The sequence below is a fragment of the Haliotis cracherodii genome, unplaced genomic scaffold (genome assembly GCF_022045235.1).
Source record: "Haliotis cracherodii isolate W230 unplaced genomic scaffold, xgHalCrac1.p SCAF_14, whole genome shotgun sequence".
Taxonomy (NCBI): Eukaryota; Metazoa; Mollusca; class Gastropoda; order Lepetellida; family Haliotidae; genus Haliotis; species Haliotis cracherodii.
The window spans coordinates 17695598-17716780 of record NW_027266269.1 but is presented as its reverse complement, the minus strand read 5'-3'; the positions used below and the strand labels follow the sequence as shown (position 1 = coordinate 17716780).

The 21183-nt window shown below is 44.4% G+C and overlaps 1 protein-coding gene across 2 annotated transcripts in view; it reads right to left on the bottom strand.

Moving 5' to 3' along the window:
• LOC139461042 (dymeclin-like) overlaps positions 1–18614 on the bottom strand; it is a 28985-nt gene extending 10371 nt beyond the window's left edge. The window contains exons 1-13 of one of the 2 annotated variants that reach the window (XM_071242547.1): positions 18560–18614; positions 17874–17916; positions 16488–16580; positions 14907–15054; positions 14491–14637; positions 11679–11806; positions 8039–8147; positions 4068–4193; positions 2902–3035; positions 2365–2553; positions 1753–1934; positions 930–1055; positions 115–228 (exon numbers count right to left, since the gene is read on the bottom strand). In XM_071242547.1, coding sequence (XP_071098648.1) covers positions 115–228; positions 930–1055; positions 1753–1934; positions 2365–2553; positions 2902–3035; positions 4068–4193; positions 8039–8147; positions 11679–11806; positions 14491–14637; positions 14907–15046 — 1395 coding nt within the window. In that variant the 5' untranslated portion in view covers positions 15047–15054; positions 16488–16580; positions 17874–17916; positions 18560–18614. The remainder of the gene's footprint in view (positions 1–114; positions 229–929; positions 1056–1752; positions 1935–2364; positions 2554–2901; positions 3036–4067; positions 4194–8038; positions 8148–11678; positions 11807–14490; positions 14638–14906; positions 15055–16487; positions 16581–17873; positions 17917–18559) is intronic. The other variant, XM_071242546.1, reaches the window with a different exon arrangement.
• Between the last annotated feature and the right edge of the window lie 2569 nt (positions 18615–21183).

The window sequence follows — 21183 nt, the reverse complement described above, 5'->3', positions numbered from 1 at the left end:
TCTCCAGTATGTTATTTTGCATGATTGACTGGAATCTCCACCAGTGATTACTGTGCAGGTCTGGAAACACCCTAAGGCAGCCAGGTAGTAGGTGAGAGGTGTTCACATACTCACCCTCATGCGTGTCATGTTGAACTGGACTGTCCGTATGACAACCAGGATGAGAAGCCCTCCTAGTGAGATCTCGGTCAGCGGCCGTTCCTTGAACCACAGGATATTCTTCAGATTCTGAAAATATAGCAGTGTGCCTATAGCCTCTCACAAATTTGCTGTATCAACGCTGGGGGTTGGTTCAGTACACTAAGAAGTAGTCACGGCTGACCATTTCGGTGACCTTGACCTTCCAAGGAAATTTGCTCAAAACCTTACTACTTTAATGCCTAAGTACGACATGCACCAAATTCCATCCTACATTTGAGTTTTCGTAGAATCGTAACTTCGTTAAGGCAAATATTGTATTCAAAACATAGGCGTGAAATAAGGTTGATATGCACTTTAGTCCTGTCTATCAAGTCCAAGACAGAAACACAAATACAGAGGAAGCTGAGACTTTCTGTACATATATGGTCTCTGTTGGAGGACAAGCCTGCCCTCCTTTTGCAGTCATAGCCGGTTGCACCCATTTCGTGGCAAGTTAACTCAACATATATCACAATTTACAGATTTTATACTTAATCACAAATGCTTGATTAAAATTAAATTTGATGAACATGATAAACGAAATTAACATTAAAGAGATGATAAAAAATGACAGGTGAAATTGTCAGGAAAACAATTATTTCATGATACTTGCACTTTAAGAATTATATCATATTCTAAAAATCTGATTGTTTTTCACCCGAATTCATAGTTTTGTTTTTTATTCAAATTCCGTAGGAACTCTGGAGAAACCTTAAATAAATCTGCTGTAAGCCAAGCAGGTAACTCACAATTTCATGAACAGCTTTGTTGAAAACTTCGTCTTCACTGAGTACAAGCAGTATAATGAGAGCCATGTAGATGTGGTGGGAGTTGCGCTCCTGGGCCTGGTACAGGATGTGAAGTAGAGGCATCACCTGTAACATAACAGTGTCATCACCTGTAACATAACAACAGTGTCATCACCTGCAACATAGCAGTGTCATCACCTGTAACATCACAACAGTCATCACCTGAAACATGACAACAGTGTCATCACCTGTAACATAACAGTGTCATCACCTGTATCATCACAACAGTGTCATCACCTGAAACATAACAGTGTCATCACCTGTAATATCACAACAGTGTCATCACCTGTAACATAACAGTGTCATCACCTGTAACATGACAACAGTCATCACCTGTAACATGACAACAGTGTCATCACCTGTAACATGACAAGTGTCATCACCTGTAACATAACAACAGTGTCATCGTGTGCAACATAACAACAGTGTCATCACCTGTAACATAACAGTGTCATCACCTGTAACATAACAGTGTCATCACGTGCAACATAACAACAGTGTCATCACCTGTAACATAACAGTGTCATCACCTGTAACATGACAACAGTGTCATCACCTGTAACATGACAACAGTGTCATCACCTGTAACATAACAGTGTCATCACCTGTAATATAACATAACATAACAGGGACAGCACCTGTAAAATGACACAATAGCATCACTTGTACCCATTGGGAACATGACAGATCTGCATGTTCATACGTTAGATAATGTATTGCATGCATGAAGTGGGTGTTGTGGCGTATCCCGTATGGTACTGACCAGCTGGTCTATGTTGGTTCGGGACAGGATGAACGCCTTCATGGATGTATTCTGGTGTATGAGAAGGTACAGCAACAGTGTGGTCTGGTCGTCTCTCAGGGTGGAGCACAGCGTGGAGTACAGACGACTCAAGTCCATCTTGAATGTGGGGCCGGCTATCACAGGGTTCATGGCTGAGGTATCTGCAAGTAGACAGCACTAACTACACTCTTCTGGAAGAGTACTCAAACAGGTGGTAGGCCGTTCCACGAATACAGCAGTAGAGCTGGACTTCATGTGGGGGAGTCCAACACAGGACTCAGGGATAGGACAGGTCAACACAAGCCATACAACATCCCAAGTAGGAAACATAACGTCCATAATACCACACTAGAAATGTCACCACTACGTTTGTAAGAACACACAATGCCATTTAGTAACTGGTCAAATGTAACAAATAACAGAAAAATAAATGACATGACGTCATATGCCTTATGGCAGCTCAACCAGTCTGGTCGGCAGAATGAGGGAAACAAACAAATAAATCATAATATTTTTTATAAATATTGACCAAAAAAAAAACTTGATCAACATAATTACTGAAGTATCCATTTCACCATTTCATTCACGTACCCTGTGAGTCTGTGAAGGCAAACAATGCCTCTCTGTAGGGGTTGTTCAAGCCGGAGTCACTGGTGCAGTGATTGGCTAGCACCAGTAGGAACAAAAGGCTCTGATTGGCTAACAACGTCTCTGAGAACTCCTCCTCCTTTTTCTTTGGGCTGCTTCCCATGCCGAGCGTCACCACGGACCACAGACTGGCTGGAACACAAACACTGTTGTCAGGAGACCGGACACAATTGCGTCCTAGTAACACAATAGATGATGTAACATTTACTGGCAGGGAGAGAGTTACCATGGACTTGATAAGGGAGCTATGAGGGAGGTGTCTAGTAGGTGTTGGAGAACTCGGGTTAAATTGTCCATTTTGGGCCACATATGCTCAAACCTTCCTAAATGCTAAAGTGGAATTCTTGACACATTTATTGTTCACAGATTTATTCTTACATATTTTCCATTTCAAAAACATATCCTTAGTGTACAGTCATTCAAGAAGTTGAATGTAGTTGTTCACCATGAATGGTACAAGTTGTCTATGTCATTACTCACAAGCGACTGCAGCAGTGACGTTGTAGAAGGTATTGGATCCATCGGCGCTACTCTTGTAGAGTTCGGACGGACACTTCTCCTGGTTGATGTAGTTCCACAGCAGAGCCTTGATCACCACAGGCGCATGGATCGCACTGAAACACAACAAGTAACTCCATTATTTGGGGGATAGTGCGTAAGATTTGGCAGTTTTCAGTTCTGATGGGAGGGAGGTCTGCAGGAATCAGGTAATTTACCAAGTGAAGACCAAGGATCTAGGAGTAACACCCACGATGAGGTAACTCACCACCTGCCCTGCATGATGTGTGGAGACCAAGGATGAATACCGAGGAATCTGGGAGTAACACCCAGGATGAGGTAACTCACCACCTGCCCTACATGATGTGTGGAGACCAAGGATGAATACCGGGGAATCTGGGAGTAACACCCAGGATGAGGTAACTCACCACCTGCCCTACATGATGTGTGGAGACCAAGGATGAATACCGAGGAATCTGGGAGGGACACCCAGGATGAGGTAACTCACCACCTGCCCTACATGATGTGTGGAGACCAAGAGTGAATACCGAGGAATCTGGGAGTAACACTCAGGATGAGGTAACTCACCACCTGCCCTACATGATGTGTGGAGACCAAGGATGAATACCGAGGAATCTGGGAGTAACACTCAGGATGAGGTAACTCACCACCTGCCCTACATGATGTGTGGAGACCAAGGATGAATACCGAGGAATCTGGGAGGGACACCCAGGATGAGGTAACTCACCACCTGCCCTACATGATGTGTGGAGACCAAGAATGAATACCGAGGAATCTGGGAGTAACACCCACGATGAGGTAACTCACCACCTGCCCTACATGATGTGTGGAGACCAAGGATGAATACCGAGGAATCTGGGAGGGACACCCAGGATGAGGTAACTCACCACCTGCCCTACATGATGTGTGGAGACCAAGGATGAATACCGAGGAATCTGGGAGTAACACCCAGGATGAGGTAACTCACCACCTGCCCTACATGATGTGTGGAGACCAAGAATGAATACCGAGGAATCTGGGAGTAACACCCAGGATGAGGTAACTCACCACCTGCCCTACATGATGTGTGGAGACCAAGGATGAATACCGAGGAATCTGGGAGTAACACCCACGATGAGGTAACTCACCATCTGCCCTGCATGATGAACCTGTACAGAGTGAACTTGCTGGCCGGCTGGGCATGGAACATCTGTATTGACAGCAGTGTCAGGAGCGTGTTCAGTGTCTCAAGGTGCAACGCGTATGTGAAGTTCCTGAAACATACAATTGTAACACATAGGTCTGGAAAGTTAACATTCCTATCATGTGTATGACAAACAACGGTTTACACTACAGTTACTGTCAGCAATATAAGACACATCATGGCAGTCTGTAAACAATCCATCGGGACCAGACAATTCATTTTGTCATTTTGTGGACAATGATCAATTATCTTACACATCAACAGTGATGTATTAACAAGACAGGGACGCCCAGGGACCATGATGAACTTACAAGACAGGGATGTCCACCAACAGTGATGTACTTACAAGACAGGGACATCGACCAACAGTGATGTGCTCACAAGACAGGGATGTCCATCAACAGTGATGTACTCACAAGACAGGGATGTCCACCAACAGTGATGTACTCACAAGACATGGATGTCCACCAACAGTGATATACTTACAAGACATGGACGTCCACCAACAGTGATGTATTACAAGACAGGGGCGTCCACCAACAGTGATATACTTACAAGACATGGACGTCCACCAACAGTGATGTACTCACAAGACAGGGACGTCCACCAACAGTGATGTACTCACAAGACAGGGATGTCCACCAACAGTGATGTACTTACAAGACATGGACGTCCACCAACAGTGATGTACTTACAAGACAGGGATGTCCACCAACAGTGATGTACTTACAAGACGAGGACATCCACCAACAGTGATGTACTTACAAGACAGGGATGTCCACCAACAGTGATATACTTACAAGACGGGGACGTCCATCAACAGTGATGTACTCACAAGACAGGGATGTCCACCAACAGTGATGTACTCACAAGACATGGATGTCCACCAACAGTGCTGTACTTACAAGACAGGGATGTCCACCAACAGTGATGTACTTACAAGACAAGGACATCCACCAACAGTGATGTACTTACAAGACAGGGATGTCCACCAACAGTGATATACTTACAAGACGGGGACGTCCACCAACAGTGATGTACTCACAAGACAGGGATGTCCATCAACAGTGATGTACTCACAAGACAGGGATGTCCACCAACAGTGATGTACTCACAAGACATGGATGTCCACCAACAGTGATATACTTACAAGACAGGGGCGTCCACCAACAGTGATGTACTTACAAGACATGGACGTCCACCAACAGTGATGTATTACAAGACAGGGGCGTCAACCAACAGTGATATACTTACAAGACATGGACGTCCACCAACAGTGATGTACTCACAAGACAGGGACGTCCACCAACAGTGATGTACTCACAAGACAGGGATGTCCACCAACAGTGATATACTTACAAGACATGGACGTCCACCAACAGTGATGTACTTACAAGACAGGGATGTCCACCAACAGTGATGTACTTACAAGACAAGGACATCCACCAACAGTGATGTACTTACAAGACAGGGATGTCCACCAACAGTGATATACTTACAAGACGGGGACGTCCACCAACAGTGATGTACTTACAAGACATGGACGTCCACCAACAGTGATGTACTTACAAGACAGGGATGTCCACCAACAGTGATGTACTTACAAGACAGGGATGTCCACCAACAGTGCTGTACTCACAAGACAGGGACGTCCACCAACAGTGATGTACTTACAAGACAGGGACGTCTACCAACAGTGATGTACTTACAAGACAGGGACGTCCACCAACAGTGATGTACTTACAAGACAGGGATGTCCACCAACAGTGATGTACTCACAAGACAGGGATGTCCACCAACAGTGATGTACTTACAAGACATGGACGTCCACCAACAGTGATGTACTTACAAGACAGTGGACGTCCACCAACAGTGATATACTTACAAGACATGGACGTCCACCAACAGTGATGTACTTACAAGACAGGGACGTCCACCAACAGTGATGTACTTACAAGACAGGGATGTCCACCAACAGTGATGTACTTACAAGACAGGGATGTCCACCAACAGTGCTGTACTCACAAGACAGGGACGTCCACCAACAGTGATGTACTTACAAGACAGGGATGTCCACCAACAGTGATGTACTTACAAGACAGGGATGTCCACCAACAGTGATGTACTTACAAGACAGGGATGTCCACCAACAGTGCTGTACTCACAAGACAGGGACGTCCACCAACAGTGATGTACTTACAAGACAGGGACGTCTACCAACAGTGATGTACTTACAAGACAGGGACGTCCACCAACAGTGATGTACTTACAAGACAGGGATGTCCACCAACAGTGATGTACTCACAAGACAGGGATGTCCACCAACAGTGATGTACTTACAAGACATGGACGTCCACCAACAGTGATATACTTACAAGACAGGGGCGTCCACCAACAGTGATGTACTCACAAGACAGGGATGTCCACCAACAGTGATATACTTACAAGACAGGGACGTCCACCAACAGTGATATACTTACAAGACAGGGACGTCCACCAACAGTGATATACTTACAAGACAGGGACGTCCACCAACTGTGATATACTTACAAGACAGGGATGTCCACCAACAGTGATGTACTTACAAGACAGGGACGTCCACCAACAGTGATATACTTACAAGACAGGGACGTCCACCAACTGTGATATACTTACAAGACAGGGACTTCCACCAACAGTGATGTACTCACAAGACAGGGATGTCCATCAACAGTGATGTACTCACAAGACAGGGATGTCCACCAACAGTGATGTACTCACAAGACATGGATGTCCACCAACAGTGATATACTTACAAGACAGGGGCGTCCACCAACAGTGATGTACTTACAAGACATGGACGTCCACCAACAGTGATGTATTACAAGACAGGGGCGTCAACCAACAGTGATATACTTACAAGACATGGACGTCCACCAACAGTGATGTACTCACAAGACAGGGACGTCCACCAACAGTGATGTACTCACAAGACAGGGATGTCCACCAACAGTGATATACTTACAAGACATGGACGTCCACCAACAGTGATGTACTTACAAGACAGGGATGTCCACCAACAGTGATGTACTTACAAGACAAGGACATCCACCAACAGTGATGTACTTACAAGACAGGGATGTCCACCAACAGTGATATACTTACAAGACGGGGACGTCCACCAACAGTGATGTACTTACAAGACATGGACGTCCACCAACAGTGATGTACTTACAAGACAGGGATGTCCACCAACAGTGATGTACTTACAAGACAGGGATGTCCACCAACAGTGCTGTACTCACAAGACAGGGACGTCCACCAACAGTGATGTACTTACAAGACAGGGACGTCTACCAACAGTGATGTACTTACAAGACAGGGACGTCCACCAACAGTGATGTACTTACAAGACAGGGATGTCCACCAACAGTGATGTACTCACAAGACAGGGATGTCCACCAACAGTGATGTACTTACAAGACATGGACGTCCACCAACAGTGATGTACTTACAAGACAGTGGACGTCCACCAACAGTGATATACTTACAAGACAGGGACGTCCACCAACAGTGATGTACTCACAAGACAGGGATGTCCACCAACAGTGATGTACTTACAAGACAGGGACGTCCACCAACAGTGATATACTTACAAGACAGGGACGTCCACCAACTGTGATATACTTACAAGACAGGGACTTCCACCAACAGTGATGTACTTACAAGACAGGGACGTCCACCAACAGTGATGTACTAACAAGACAGGGACGTCCACCAACAGTGATGTACTTACAAGACAGGGACGTCCACCAACAGTGATGTACTCACAAGAAAGGGACGTCCACCAACAGTGATATACTTACAAGACAGGGACGTCCACCAACAGTGATATACTTACAAGACAGGGACGTCCACCAACAGTGATATACTTACAAGACAGGGACGTCCACCAACAGCTCCACCAGAGATGACATCAGTTTCTCAGCCAGTTCCCCAATTGTTGGATCCACTTCATCGATGTCTCCTTCAAGGTTGCTGTCAACTACAGGATGGAAACAAGTTTATTTTGTCATCCTCCAAAATTGTTGATACAAAACTATAAATCAAGCAGGACCATCTCCTGACTTCCGTATCGCATGTCTGCATATTTATTGGGGCAGTTATTTCAATAGATCTGCATCTCGCATTTTCTCAAAACCAAGATTTCAATCATTACCCATTTTGAAAATGAAAAGAGTACACCTGCAAAGAAACAGAAGATTAATGTTGGGGTAGGTGTGGATATTGAAGGCATTGTAACTTCTGTAAGGGTTTTATAGACAAATAAATAGCAAAGTTAACTTTTACCCTTTCATACAGCTAGACTTCAAACACTTCAATACAGCTGACATTTTATTGTAAATCAAGGCAATCAACTGTTATTAAACATTGTTAAAGATCACTAGTTTCCACAGGACAAACTGTTGTATGTTACATGGGAGCAAGGTGTACCCTGAACTCACCGTTCTCCCCGGGGGGCTTGCAGTCAAACTGTTGTATGTTACATGGGAGCAAGGTGTACCCTGAACTCACCGTTCTCCCCGGGGGGCTTGCAGTCAAACTGTTGTATGTTACATGGGAGCAAGGTGTACCCTGAACTCACCGTTCTCCCCGGGGGGCTTGCAGTCAAACTGTTGTATGTTACATGGGAGCAAGGTGTACCCTGAACTCACCGTTCTCCCCGGGGGCTTGCAGTCAAACTGTTGTATGTTACATGGGAGCAAGGTGTACCCTGAACTCACCGTTCTCCCCGGGGGGCTTGCAGTCAAACTGTTGTATGTTACATGGGAGCAAAGTGTACCCTGAACTCACCGTTCTCCCCGAGGGCTTGCAGTCAAACTGTTGTATGTTACATGGGAGCAAGGTGTACCCTGAACTCACCATTCTCCCCGGGGGGCTTGCAGTCAAACTGTTGTATGTTACATGGGAGCAAAGTGTACCCTGAACTCACCATTCTCCCCGGAGAGGCTTGCAGTCAAACTGTTGTATGTTACATGGGAGCAAGGTGTACCCTGAACTCACCATTCTCCCCGGGGGGCTTGCAGTCAAACTGTTGTATGTTACATGGGAGCAAGGTGTACCCTGAACTCACCATTCTCCCCGGGGGGCTTGCAGTCAAACTGTTGTATGTTACATGGGAGCAAGGTGTTCACTGAACTCACCGTTCTCCCCGGGGGGCTTGCAGTCAAACTGTTGTATGTTACATGGGAGCAAGGTGTACCCTGAACTCACCGTTCTCCCCGGGGGGCTTGCAGTCAAACTGTTGTATGTTACATGGGAGCAAGGTGTACCCTGAACTCATCGTTCTCCCCGGGGGGCTTGCAGTCAAACTGTTGTATGTTACATGGGAGCAAGGTGTACCCTGAACTCACCGTTCTCCCCGAGGGCTTGCAGTCAAACTGTTGTATGTTACATGGGAGCAAGGTGTACCCTGAACTCATCGTTCTCCCCGAGGGCTTGCAGTCAAACTGTTGTATGTTACATGGGAGCAAAGTGTACCCTGAACTCACCATTCTCCCCGGAGAGGCTTGCAGTCAAACTGTTGTATGTTACATGGGAGCAAGGTGTACCCTGAACTCACCATTCTCCCCGGGGGGCTTGCAGTCAAACTGTTGTATGTTACATGGGAGGAAGGTGTACCCTGAACTCACCATTCTCCCCGGGGGGCTTGCAGTCAAACTGTTGTATGTTACATGGGAGCAAGGTGTTCACTGAACTCACCGTTCTCCCCGAGGGCTTGCAGTCAAACTGTTGTATGTTACATGGGAGCAAGGTGTACCCTGAACTCACCATTCTCCCCGGAGAGGCTTGCAGTCAAACTGTTGTATGTTACATGGGAGCAAGGTGTACCCTGAACTCACCATTCTCCCCGGGGGCTTGCAGTCAAACTGTTGTATGTTACATGGGAGCAAGGTGTACCCTGAACTCATCGTTCTCCCCGGGGGGCTTGCAGTCAAACTGTTGTATGTTACATGGGAGCAAGGTGTACCCTGAACTCACCGTTCTCCCCGGGGGGCTTGCAGTCAAACTGTTGTATGTTACATGGGAGCAAGGTGTACCCTGAACTCATCGTTCTCCCCGGGGGGCTTGCAGTCAAACTGTTGTATGTTACATGGGAGCAAGGTGTACCCTGAACTCATCGTTCTCCCCGGGGGGCTTGCAGTCAAACTGTTGTATGTTACATGGGAGCAAGGTGTACCCTGAACTCACCGTTCTCCCCGGGGGGCTTGCAGTCAAACTGTTGTATGTTACATGGGAGCAAGGTGTACCCTGAACTCACCGTTCTCCCCGGGGGGCTTGCAGTCAAACTGTTGTATGTTACATGGGAGCAAGGTGTACCCTGAACTCACCGTTCTCCCCGGGGGGCTTGCAGTCAAACTGTTGTATGTTACATGGGAGCAAGGTGTACCCTGAACTCACCGTTCTCCCCGGGGGGCTTGCAGTCAAACTGTTGTATGTTACATGGGAGCAAGGTGTACACTGAACTCACTGTTCTCCCCGGGGGGCTTGCAGTCAAACTGTTGTATGTTACATGGGAGCAAGGTGTACACTGAACTCACTGTTCTCCCCGGGGGCTTGCAGTCAAACTGTTGTATGTTACATGGGAGCAAGGTGTACCCTGAACTCACTGTTCTCCCCGGGGGCTTGCAGTCAAACTGTTGTATGTTACATGGGAGCAAGGTGTACACTGAACTCACTGTTCTCCCCGGGGGCTTGCAGTCAAACTGTTGTATGTTACATGGGAGCAAGGTGTACCCTGAACTCACCATTCTCCCCGGGGGGCTTGCAGTCAAACTGTTGTATGTTACATGGGAGCAAGGTGTACCCTGAACTCACCGTTCTCCCCGGGGGGCTTGCAGTCAAACTGTTGTATGTTACATGGGAGCAAGGTGTACACTGAACTCACCATTCTCCCCGAGGGCTTGCAGTCAAACTGTTGTATGTTACATGGGAGCAAGGTGTACCCTGAACTCACCATTCTCCCCGGGGGGCTTGCAGTCAAACTGTTGTATGTTACATGGGAGCAAGGTGTACCCTGAACTCACTGTTCTCCCCGGGGGCTTGCAGTCAAACTGTTGTATGTTACATGGGAGCAAGGTGTACCCTGAACTCACCGTTCTCCCCGGGGGGCTTGCAGTCAAACTGTTGTATGTTACATGGGAGCAAGGTGTACCCTGAACTCACCATTCTCCCCGGGGGGCTTGCAGTCAAACTGTTGTATGTTACATGGGAGGAAGGTGTACCCTGAACTCACCATTCTCCCCGGGGGGCTTGCAGTCAAACTGTTGTATGTTACATGGGAGCAAGGTGTACCCTGAACTCATCGTTCTCCCCGGGGGGCTTGCAGTCAAACTGTTGTATGTTACATGGGAGCAAGGTGTACCCTGAACTCACTGTTCTCCCCGGGGGGCTTGCAGTCAAACTGTTGTATGTTACATGGGAGCAAGGTGTACCCTGAACTCACCGTTCTCCCCGGGGGCTTGCAGTCAAACTGTTGTATGTTACATGGGAGCAAGGTGTTCACTGAACTCACCGTTCTCCCCGGGGGGCTTGCAGTCAAACTGTTGTAACACAAGTTCTTCACTCAAATGCTCCACAAAGTACTTGCAGAAGCTTCGGATGATGAACAGTGCATTGTAGGTTTGCCAAATGAAGATGTTGCTGTAGACACAAACATATGCAGATAATTAATAACCACGGAATTTTAAAAACAAATATATCAATATTTCCCAGCTGACATTTGCATGGTTTACCTTGACATACAATACAGGGGCTCCCTGGACCCCTGATAATTAATTACAAGGGTCCTCAGAAAATATGAGAGTACTGTAAAGTAATGAAATGTGGTAACGTAGTGTACTGTAAGATGTAATTATTTCAATTACAGGGCCTTCATATTTCTTGTCAAGAACTTGGTACAATGTATTTATTTTTTGTCGGCATCTATTCTATACATTAGTGCATATATGATGCAAATTTGTGAGTTGTTTAAAACCCAGACCTGGCTACCTTGTCCTACTCATGCCACCGCTGGAATCAAAGATGTCAACAACAACATAGACAGTTTCTATTGATAGCTGTGATGTTAACACGGGCTGCCACCTCGAGCCAAAAGCTTCAGTTCATCCACACAGCAATTTGTAAAGTTTGCCCCTTCCTTGATATTGAGACAGATAATACCCTTTTCAATCTCTGAATCTCCAGGTTTATTTTGTGGATCCGACTGTATTGTACATTTATAAACTGATCCTATCTCACACTATACATTTCTTATTATTCTTCGATCTTGGTGTGGAAACATCCTTGAACAAAGTTTCCAGCTTCAAAAAACACCAATCACCCCAACACATCCCATACATCACCAAATCACCACTGTGATCATGGTTGACGGCGAGCAGATTCTACAAGACAGACCTCACACATACGCTCAAGGATGGAAGGCGGACCAGCTGGGCATCTCTTTTTTCACTTCGGCAACCAATCAAACTCACATAGAGATTGAATAAGGTAAGAATGAGAAGAGGAAACGCATGATGATACCTGTTTTTCACACAGGTCTTCAATCAACTACTGAGACATCACATGTGCAAAACACAGAGGTGAACAGGTAGAAGATTGCGACACCATTTAACAAATGGCCGCACCGGATGGTGGCTTCTATTGACGACAGACAAGTATATACACCCTGGGATATCCAAAATTATTGCAGTATTTGACTTGAGACTTGTAGTCCGCTGGGCTTATTCATCTGCGCTGTGTGGCTGCAATGACCTTGGACCTGAGATTCCGAAAGGAGTAGGAGGCAAAGACCAATCAGAACGCCAGAAATACTATGCAGCGTCAAGGTGGAAGTCACTTCCCTCATCTCATGAGGATTGGAAGCAGCACAGGTTGAAGATGCTGGAACCGGACTCAACCGACGTCTAAGCACAAGTTCCTCTAACACGAGCTGCTTCTCTGTTTGAGTATAACGCCCGAACACCATAGCGATAGAATTGAGAATGAGGGTGCTGGATATGTCAGGTGATCAGGTCGCTGGGGTCGTGTCGCACAGGATTTTAGTGGTGTGTGAACAATGATCACAGTGGTGATTTGGTGATGTATGGGATGTGTTTGGGTGATTGGTGTTTTTTGAAGCGGGAAACTTTTTTCTAGGATGTTTCCACACCAAGATCGAAGAAAAAGAAGAAATGCATTGTGTAAGATAGGATAAGTTTTAAAATGTTGCTATTTCATTCTGGGCTTGGATCCCATAACATGGAACCCAAAATGTGCATTTTCCTCCTCCAGGGCACCCTCTGTCCTTGGTTACCAAGAGGAGTTATCTGGCCCTGATTCCACCACTCAAGAGGATACTACTTCATATGCTGATGTTTGTGTGATTATGTCCAGTACATCCAGGAGGAAATTACAGTGTGTCATGTAAGCATTGTTCAGACATAATTCTAAAGTGTGCCCTGTACATGATGTCGGCACAAGGAACTTACTTCATTGGTGCCATTACACTGCTATACTGCATCCCATGGGGAGCGAGGGGGTTGGGTTTACCGCATCCCACGGACAGTGAGGGGGTTGGGTTTACTGCATCCCACGGAGAGTGAGGGGGTTGGGTTTACCGCATCCCATGGGGAGCGAGGGGGTTGGGTTTACTGCATCCCACGGGGAGTGAGGGGGTTGGGTTTACCGCATCCCACGGACAGTGAGGGGGTTGGGTTTACTGCATCCCACAGGGAGTGAGGGGGTTGGGTTTACTGCATCCCACGGAGAGTGAGGGGTTTGGGTTTACTGCATCCCACGGAGAGTGAGGGGGTTGGGTTTCATGCCGCTGTTGGCCAGTATGTCAGTTAGTGAATCTGGCATCATACCCACTATGATAGGGACTGTGGAAGGCAACTGAACTTAGGTGCTTTAGATGACTCTCACTGTGTTTCAGAATTCAAAACATATTTGAAATTTACATTTACATAATGAAATTACATATTTTAATTTTTAAAAACAAAAAACAATAACATCCTCTTTTTAAGGAGTCTTAGGCAAACCCTAGAGTCAGAATTTTAGCTACCTCACAATGTCTATCATTAACAAACACAGACAATCGTGAATACCGTGACAAGGGCAGGTTGGCAATGAAAAAGTGGAGTCACGGACGTGGACAATTTGGTCATAGTGACACAGTCGAAACAGAGGCTGTTTGCCTGCTCTGAGGAGACTGCTTAGGTTCTATTCTATGTCAATGTTCCTGTAGAATTTGTTAAACAATTGAATAAACTACTGATTCACAGTTAAGATATTTTTCACCTCTGACATATCATGGGTTCACATCAGTTGTCTCCCCTGCTACTTACTCTTCACACTGGGCAGAGGCCTTCAACTCTGCGGCCCGCACCAAGAAGTTGTGGACAAGGGCCCCGAAGTTGCCCGTGTGTGTGTTGTTGATGGCAAAGTTGCTGCAGATCCTTTCAGTTGAATCTTCCAAGAGCTTGGAATCTGAGCTGTCAAGAGACGACATTTGTGCATTAACCTTCTTAAACGAATGTTTAACTACTGTATGCAGAATAAATGTAAACAGAGTTGAATAATATGTTGTCAGCATCAAGTATTAAGTGACCACTTGTATGAACAGTTGATAAGGAGATAGTATTAGAATGTTCCTTCAAAAGTTACCTGACAGTGTGGTGGAAGGCCCTCCAAAATACAATGAACAATTTCAAATTGAACTTATGTTATGTTTCAGTTATGATGGTTACTACTTGCAGCGTACCTGTTGACAGGGATGAGGAAGGAGAAGGAGAGCAGCTGGTTCCAGAAGGGGTCCATAGGGTCAATGGGGTCACGCCCTGACAGCCTCATCAGGTACTCATTCTGGGCCAGGTCCGCCAGGCTGCTGGTTGTGGCACCCATGATGTCAACTGTAACACACACATCCTGACAATTCATCACCATGATCATCAATATGAAGCCATGATCATCTATATGTAGCCATCATCATCAAAATGAAGCCATGATCATCAAAATGAAGCCATGATCATCCATATGTACCCATGGTCATCCATATGTAGCAATGATCATCAATATGTAGCCATGATCATCCATATGTAGCCATGGTCATCCATATGTAGCCATGATCATCAATATGAAGCCATGGTCATCCATATGTAGCCATGATCATGCATATGAAGCCATGATCATCCATATGTAGCCATGATCATCCATATGTAGCCATGATTATCCATATGAAGCCATGATCATCCATATGTAGCCATGATCATCCATATGAAGCCATGATCATCCATATGAAGCCAAGAGCGTCCATATGTAGCCATGATTATCCATATGAAGCTATGATCATCCATATGAAGCCATGATCATAAACACCAACCTGTCTACACTCTAACCCTGCTAATCCTGCTGACACCTACTTGTCTACACACTAATCCTGCTGACACCTTCAAGTCTACACACTAGTGACTAATCCTGCTGACACCTATCTGTCTACACACTAATCCTGCTGACACCTATCTGTCTACACACTAGTGACTAATCCTGCTGACACCTATCTGTCTACACACTAATCCTGCTGACACCTATCTGTCTACACACTAGTGACTAATCCTGCTGACACCTATCTGTCTACAACACTAACCATGCTGACACCTTCATGTCTACACACTAATCCTGCTGACACCTATCTGTCTACCAACTAATCCTGCTGACACCTATCTGTCTACACACTAGTGACTTATCCCGCTGACACCTATCTGTCTACACACTAATCCTGCTGACACCTATCTGTCTACACACTAATCCTGCTGACGCCTATCTGTCTACAAACTAATCCTGCTGACACCTATCTGTCTACACACTAATCCTGCTGAGACCTTCATGTCTACACACTAATCCTGCTGACACCTTCATGTCTACACACTTATCCTGCTGACACCTATCTGTCTACAAACTAATCCTGCTGACACCTTCATGTCTACACACTAATCCTGCTGACACCTTCATGTCTCCACACTAATCCTGATAACTTTCATGTCTACACACTAATCCTGCTGAGACCCTCCTGTCTACACACTAATCCTGCTGACAACTTCCTGTCTACACACTTATCCTGATAACTTTCATGTCTACACACTTATCCTGCTGACACCTATGTCTACACACTAACCCTGCTGACATGTTCATGTCTACACACTAATCCTGCTAAAATGTTCATGTCTACACACTATTCCTGTCAACACCTATCTGTCTATAACACTAATCCTGCTGAAACCTTCATGTCTACACACTAATCCTGCTGACTTCTTCATGTCTACACACTAATCCTGCTGAAACACACCTGTATTATGGGAGTTACTGAGATACACTGATCTTTTGTTGACGTGGAACTGAGATCTTTGACCTAGATGAACATCTTCTTTGAACAGAAAATCTGAAACAGAGACACACACTAATATAAAGATGACGACTTGAACATGTTCAAAATTTGGATGTTATATTGGCTCATCCACAGATGTAGTGTGTATCAAAATCTTATAATGCTTTGAGCATGAATCAACCTCTTGGCACATTTTTCAGTAGGTTACATTTGGGCCTCAGAGTACTTTGTCCAACTCAGTTTAGCCAAATATCTGTTAAACTGAACATTATGACAGGCTGGCTTAAAAGATTGATAATTGGAATTATAAGTGATGGGGAGAAATATTAATGATTTGAAATTGTTGTCATCAGTAATAACTTAGATAAGCTATGGTGATGAAATAAATTTTAGATTTACCGAAACAGAATTGTTATTGTAAATAATGTCAACTGTCAAAGACGGAAAGCAACTGTATTTGCTATATCTTAAATGTCCACAAAATAATCTATGTCTTGGCCATGAAATATGTTGATTTATTTCAGGCCTTTCTTGCACATTTTCTTTTAGTTATTTCTGCAATATTTATCAATAATTGATCGATATTTAGTAAATGATTATTGATCTCAATAATCTATATCGAATGCCAGTCCTAAATCATACTGATGATGAATTGGGATGTCTCTATATAACGCGGAATTCAGTAATATTTCTGCTGCAACATGTCTTATCAGGCAAAGGGAGGTTCACACAAAATTCCATGAGACTTCCATGAGTCATAGGTGGGTCTCATCTCATTATTTGACTAAAATTAGACATGAACGCATTGTATACAAACCTGTGAAGTATTGTTGATGACATTTCATTTACTCACTAGATGGTCTTGCATGTCAGCATACTCATGTATTAGGTGAATATGGGTTTAAACAGGTTGACTTCTAAAAAAGGGTTATAGTCAACTTGATCATGCAAAGACACTTACTTAAAAAGAATTGACTCATTCGTTTGCAGAAATAATTTGATAATTTTAGCATGTCTCATCCAATTTGTGAACAGGTTAGCAAATTTGTGAATGGTCAGCTAATGTGCTTGTGAACAAGTATCTGTGTGAATCAGATGATTACTTCCAAAAGAACACAAGAATGAACTGACAATTCTGCAGTCAGTCGTTCTTCCTCTGAAATATTCTTACTAAAAAAACATATACTATTATTCAAAACTCAAAAGGGATAGTTCCGAGGCAAAACCATTTAGTGCAAATTTGTATTTGATGTGGCTCTCACTTGACTTATCTGACCTGCGTCTGAGTTCCTTAAGCATATTAGGGTTAGTTGTGTTAGGGTGAGAATAGAGCACTCATTTAATTACCCTAGAGTTCATTCATCTGTACCCATGTTCAGCTTTTTGGAATCTGAAAATGTGCACAAGATAAAGTGTAGACTGATACTTAGTCTCCAGAAATATATCATTTTCATAGAAACACACAACTACATTTATATTGACAAGATTGGAAAGGAGCCCCAGTGAGATGGGAGATTCAGAACCTGTGAAAAATCTAGACTGGCTTCTTTTAAGCCATAGCATAATAGCAAGGGCTGGGCGGGAGCGAAGATAATATGTACTGTCAGAGTAGATAAAGTGCAGTACTCCTAATATTAATTATATTTGAATTTAATTTAACAACGCATGTGTATTTCCTCATGATCCAGAGGATGTTGGCTTTTCAAACACTCATCTTTTTTTCTATATGCTGCAAAAACAATCGCCACAGCGCGGTAGGAGAAACTAGACATACTAAATAAACAGTATGAAACAGTGTCCGAACATTAGTGTAAACATTATTAGGGCAATCGTGTAAATTCTGACAGTGTCGGATCTTGACAGTGACGAATAGGCCTAGGTAAAGAACGGAAGACGAGACCGTGATAAGACCCGTCGCAGAAACTTGTATGACACTTAGCCAGGTTTGTCAAATCACCGTATGCATCAATAACGACTGCACTGTTTACACTCATTCAATCTAAAAAAGCAAAGCGTCAAATGCAGATCCTTACCAAGACAATCAAAACATTCTCTCCCAAGGTAAATTCGTTTTTCTTTCCACGTCGTACGCACGCGTGAAACCCTACTTCCTGTCAACTTCATTTCCGGTTTCAAATAAAAGCCGGAAATTAAGTGAACATATGTAATCGGGCTGACATACGCTGTAACAGTTTTTTAAAAATCATTTTCCACACTCTTGATGTTTTCATACGAATACACCCGTCAGAAAACAAAGTAAAAACAGTTGCATTGTTGATGTTGTTATGTTTAATTGCCTCACAGTTGTACCAGAGTTGCATAAAGAGGTGAACAGGTGCATTTGCAGTAGGGACGTACCCGGGTACCCACTGTAGGCCTCAAGAGAGAAGAACAAAATGTCCGATTGGGACTTTTTTACCATAGCCATGTCAAAACGTGCTTATTTAACAATCTGGTCATGCATACACTGAAGTTGATATAGATCGTTATCCAGCCATATGAAAAGTCACAAGGGATGGGTGCATAATATCACTTCACTAACCCGGGTACCCGAGTTACCCGTCCCAGCCCTAATTAGCAGTGTGTACAACATACCACACACATTTCACTTTCAAAAGAAGCCAGAAAGGTTATTTTGTGTTGATGTTTCAGAAACTGGGTTTCACCTAACTGGATCATATCTTCTCTATTGTAAACATATACACTCTAATCTAAATTATTGGATAACTCTTCTAATAGTTAGGACCATATAACGAATAACGAAATAGGTAACATTTGGATATTATTTCCTAATATAGTGAAATACACAGACTGCATATATATATGTCTATTCAGATTATTGTGTGAATTTTATCAAGTCCCCAAAATACTCTTCACAGGAACTTAACACATCGGTAACACACAATAATCTTCAGGAATGCCTCGACATGATTAAAACTTGTTCTGTGCATAGTAATATGAGACATTGTCAGAATACAGTTTTACACCGTATTGTGGCAAATCAGGATTATTCATAGGATGACACAAAAGGAGTGTTAATGATGAAAAGAAGTATGTCCCCAATGTTCAGACAGGAACTGCAGAGTAAAGAGATCATCAACCCCTCCACATATTCTAGGCAAAATTCTTCTAAAAACAAACCCAGATGATTTGTAACGTTTTCGTGTTTTGCTATTGAATTTGTTGAAAGAATCTCGTGGAAGCTGTCATGATTTTGCTGAAATATTGCTGAAAGCGACGTAAAACCACACACACACACACACACACACACACACACACACACACACACACACACACACACACACACACACACACACACACACACACACACACACACACACACACACACACACACACACACACACACACACACACACACACACACACAACTCAGTGAGTGAGATGTATTTTACGCCCCTTGGAACATAATTTCAGTTTAATCACGGCGTAATTAATGGTTTCCCTGGCAACCGATACTGACAGTTAGAAACACTTAATTTCTACACACTGCTGTGGCGGTCGGGTAGCCTAGTGTTTAAAGCGTCCGCTCGTCACGTCGAAGACCCGGGTTCGATTCCCGATATGGGTACAATGTGTAAAGCCCATTTCAGGTGTCCCCTGCCGTGATATTGCTGGAATATTGCTAAAAGCGGCATAAAACCATACTCACTCACTCACTCACTCTACACACTGCTCATATAAGTAAGTGACCAGACACACATTGGCTTGAGAACGTTAGTCCCAATTTAGAATAATTAATCATATAGAATTCTTAACATTGCGATGTCGCTAACATTTGAGTGAGTGAGTGAGTATTGTTTTACGCCGCTTTTAGCAATATTCCACGAATTCTGCACCATTCTGCTTGTTGTGTGAGTGTCTGCAGTGAGTTCTGACGTTGACGTACACGTCGATCGAGTTCACCCCAGAGGTGTTCGATTGGGTTGAGATCTGGACATCTCGACGGCCAGGGTAAAACGTTGATGTTGGCATTAGGGAGGTAGTCTACCGTGACAAGAGCTGTGTGTGGTGGAGCGTTGTCCTGTTGAAACAGCTTCCTCTGACGGTCAATGATTGGAAGAAGGTGAGGTTGAAGAATTTGATTCATGTAGTGATTTGCCGTTAAATTTCCCTGAACCACAACCAAGTCAGATCTCGTGGTGTAGAATATGGCCCCCACACCATGACACTACCGTCACCGAAATAGTCGAATTCGCGTATACAATGTGGGGGCTCATTTCGACGAGGATAAGCATGTTGTCTTCCATCTCGCCGGTGAAGGAGATCGCCCAACCACACTCGTCTCTAGTTTCTCAAATTCCAAGGCGGTAAGGTATGGCACCAATGCAAGCGTTGTGTCCATGGATCTGTTGCAAAACAGGGACGACAACTGGTCTTCTGGGTCGGATTCCAGCATCGCGAAAATGGTTCCTGACAGTCTGGTCCGATACTTCCTCAAACCAGGGATGCGTCCTGCAGTCTCCGTATCTGTGGCATTGCGATGACGTAGGTGGAACAGTCGAATGCAGCGATCCTGTGCAGGGATGGTAACTCATAGTCGGCCGGTTCTCGGAAGGTCTGCAGTAAAATTGAACTTTGTGTATCGGTCTAAAAGGCGGCAAATAGTGCCAGTACCAGTAACTATTCATACAGTAGC